General features: G+C 33.9%; 1 protein-coding gene across 3 annotated transcripts in view; it reads right to left on the bottom strand.

The window, feature by feature from the left end:
* LOC106466379 (CAP-Gly domain-containing linker protein 1-like) overlaps positions 1–3,850 on the bottom strand; it is a 104,456-nt gene that overhangs the window by 5,726 nt on the left and 94,880 nt on the right. For all 3 annotated transcript variants that reach the window (XM_022394372.1, XM_022394371.1, XM_013926659.2), the window contains exons 21-22: positions 1,176–1,323; positions 902–951 (exon numbers count right to left, since the gene is read on the bottom strand). In XM_022394372.1, coding sequence (XP_022250080.1) covers positions 902–951; positions 1,176–1,323 — 198 coding nt within the window. The remainder of the gene's footprint in view (positions 1–901; positions 952–1,175; positions 1,324–3,850) is intronic.

Below are 3,850 nucleotides of genomic sequence, written 5' to 3' on the forward strand. Positions count from 1 at the left end.
CTCAAATTGTTTTCTCGTGAAAATATTAGAGTTAGGGGGGGGATCTGACTGAGGCATTTAAGATTGTAAAGGGAATTGATATTGTTGGCGCATGATCTTTTTTCATATTTAACCATGAGAATAGTAGGTCTAGGGAACACAAATATAAATTTTGGCAAGGTAGGAATCATCTTCAGCTAAGACAGTTTCATTTCTCTAACAGGGTGGTTAGCTTTTGAAATGGGTTGCTTTCGGATGTTGTAGAGGCAGTAAATTTAAGTGAGCTTAAGAGAAAGCTTGATAAGTGTATGAATGATAAGGGCTGACTTTAAGATTTATTTTTTCAATTATTTTAGTTCAGTTTAGAGGATGGATCAGTCAAGATGTACCAATAGGTGCCATGTTGTTCCAAAACGTTATGTTACATTAAAAAAAAAACTTATTATAGGCTTTTGTATCATGGTTACAGTTACTGTACAAGCTGATAAAGTACAAAAATAATGATAGACTAGAGGAATTGCAACTTGGTGTTCAACTAGTCAACACCATCCACAAATTACTCTTGGGCTACTTTAAACAAATAGTGGGACTGACCATCACACTGTAACACCATATGGCTGAAAGGGTAGAAATGTGCAATGTTGCAGATTATGAGTCAAGTAATCTGACCAACAGGCCATTCCCTGGTGTGTATTCTGCTTCACACCTTGGCCACTAAGCAATTCAGAAAAGATGAAAAATAACTGTAGTAGAAGATTAATCTAGAAATTCTGTTTATCTTATTGTTCAAAACTAGCACGTTTGGTGAAGATGCGAGTAACTTTTAACTTATAAAGATACAGAACAAACTCGCAAGTAGTCTAGCAATAAGTAATAGAGTTTAAAATGTAAATCTCAGTATATCATAAACTGATTACTATACCTGTACTTCAAGAGCCTCCTTTTCTTCTGTAATTCTATTGTATTCTGGATCTAAAAATAACAAGTTTTTCCTTGGAGTAGCTTCATCTTTACAAATTTATTAAAGAAAATTACTACGCGTTAAAAGATAAAATCTAAATAAATAATTAAATCTTCAAGTACTTTAAAAGAAAATGAGCTTTTATATTTACTAACTATAAATACATATTAACATGTAAGTACACAGCTCTAATCTATAACACAAATACAGTAAGCACACAGATAACAGTTCTAACCTTCAACATTGGCATTAGCCTGTGACCTTGCTAAAGCCACTTGAAGTTCCACGATTTTGACCCCTAGTTGTTTCTTTTCATGTTCTACATTCTGAAGCACAGCTTTGTAATTTTGAAGTGTAGTTTCATCTCCCTTCATTGTTGCTAACTGGAAAATAAAACGGCATAAGTAACAAAAAACAACAACTTTGAACAAATTTCAACACAATGATCAAAATGAACATCATTTACAGTACTTTTGTTTTCATGCACTAAACTCTTTTACATTTCATTTGACTAATTGCATATGTATTCAGTTTAGAAAGCATCCTTGCTACATAGGGTGTTTGTCTTTCAGTAGCAAAATGGAATATCTCATTAGAGATATAATTCCCTGTTTTATATGCCATTGAGTCATGTAGACTTTGAGTCTGTACCTTTCAATGTAATTTTCCTTTCAAGGATATGGAGATGAGTCAATAAAAAGTGATAGACATATTACAAAGCTCTTGTGTAATGCTAAAAGGAAGACTATTCACAAGATGACATTGATGCACACACCGAGGACAAAAATAAATTCTTGAATTTCAGAGTACCCTGGGTTTCCAAACCCAAATACCTTCAATGATAATGATGATGAATCTTTTCATACCAAGATAATGAACAAGTCAAAAAGACACGTACTCTAGTAAAAGATAAGCTCTTAACATACTACTGGGTCTGTGTTCAGTAATATAAACAGAATTAAGGTAAGGAGAAAGTAAAAACCTTGTGTTCCTAAGTTTTTTGTACAAATAACAATGTTGATGTTGCCAGAGAATCAACACAAATTTAGAGTCACAAAAGAAAGCTAGTGGTATGTAGCATGTAACAGCAAAAAGCATCAAAATGAAGGAAAATATTGTTGGTTACAGATCAAAATTTCCAAACCAACTGCCTCTGGTATGTAGCATGTAACAGCCAAAAGCATCAAAATTAAGGAATATATTGTTGGTTACAGATCGAAATTCCCAAACCAACTGCAACTGGTATGTAGCAGCTAACAGCCAAAAGCATCAAAATTAAGGAAAATATTGTTGTTACAGACCGAAATCCCCAAACCAGTGGCAACTGGTGAACTAAGTTCTGAGACCCCCCCCCAAAAAAAAACACACAAAAAAAACATGGAAAATGACATTAATTGTCCAAAACTTCTGGTGATGAAAAACTCCTAAATTTGTTCAAACTAGGCAGAAGTAGTACTCTCCTGTAAAATGCTACGATGGAACTGAAATGTGATATACTGTTTCAAAAATCTTTCAAATGAGGCAAATGAGTAGCAAACTAATCAAATACTTTTATTTTGAAGTCATATAATCAGAAATCACAAAGTTTCAAGTCCATCTATATCAGTGCTGTGGATTTATAGCACTCAGTAAGGATTAGGTATGTCAGACATTTTTGTCTGATCCAATTATCCTTTGTAAGATGAACTAAAGCTAAGGAAATATTGATACTCCAAAAAAGTAAACTTGGTATATCAAGAGTACGTCAAAAAAGTAAAATAATATCACATTTCAGCTGTTGGTTCAGCAATCATCTTTGTGTGTGTAGTTTTAATCAGGTTTTCTTTTCTTTGTGTGGTAGATTTTGAGATTGTTTTTTTCCACTGATAATGACTAGGAACTTTCCAAAAAAATTGATAACTACATCCATATACATATCTACCCCCCCCCTCTCCATGGGATGTTTTAATCATTTTACACATTAAAAACCTGGAACTTCTGTAGGACAAATTCTCATTTTACACGTTAAAAACCTGAAACTTCTGTAGGACAAATTCTCATTTTACACGTTAAAAACCTGAAACTTCTGTAGGACAAATTCTCATTTTACACATTAAAAACCTGAAACTTCTGTAGGACAAATTCTCATTCTGTTATACGACCACTAAAGTAAAGTTACATAAAATTGTTATATCCAAGGCAATAACTGGAGGTTTGTGGACCCTCATATGGGGAAGGACAGGTGTAGTGATTTGCTGTAGGTGAAATTAAAGACAAGATACAGTGTAAAGCAAGACAAAAAGAAACTTTATTTTCAGAAGATAAATGAAATTAAAGACAAGATACAGTGTAAAGCAAGACAAAAATAAACTTTATTTTCAGAAGATAAATGGAAAAATGGTTGGTGCTTTATGACGCAAAGCAACGAGGCTATCTGAACCAAACAATTGTAAAAGTAAATGAAATTAAAATGTAAAAACACAGCGAGTTAAAACCAATATATGTCAATAAAATATTTATATATAATTAAAAAGACCTATAGTGTGTAAAAAATTAAAAATACAATCAACTTGGACAGTGTCACCATTACCAATGACACTGTCCAACGTCAGGGGTAAACTCTTAGAAAACATGTGTCTAAATTGGTGCCGTCGCTCACAGTCATGATGACGGTACGACAGTAAAATGTGGGCTATTGGGACTTGAGTGTCACAATGGCTACACATTGTTGGGTCAATACCTGATAAAAGAAAACGATGGGTTAAAAACTGTGACCAATGCGTAACCTTGCCAGGACTACTTCCTCCTTCCAATCCTTACGGAAGCAAAACAGAAGGTTTGATCTAGAAAAGCTTGTTATGACTTTACTCACCCCAAGTCGACTGCCAACCGGCACGAAGCCGCGCCTTGAAGACAGGACCGTAGTCCATG

The sequence above is a fragment of the Limulus polyphemus genome, unplaced genomic scaffold, assembly GCF_000517525.1.
Source record: "Limulus polyphemus unplaced genomic scaffold, Limulus_polyphemus-2.1.2 Scaffold2241, whole genome shotgun sequence".
Taxonomy (NCBI): Eukaryota; Metazoa; Arthropoda; class Merostomata; order Xiphosura; family Limulidae; genus Limulus; species Limulus polyphemus.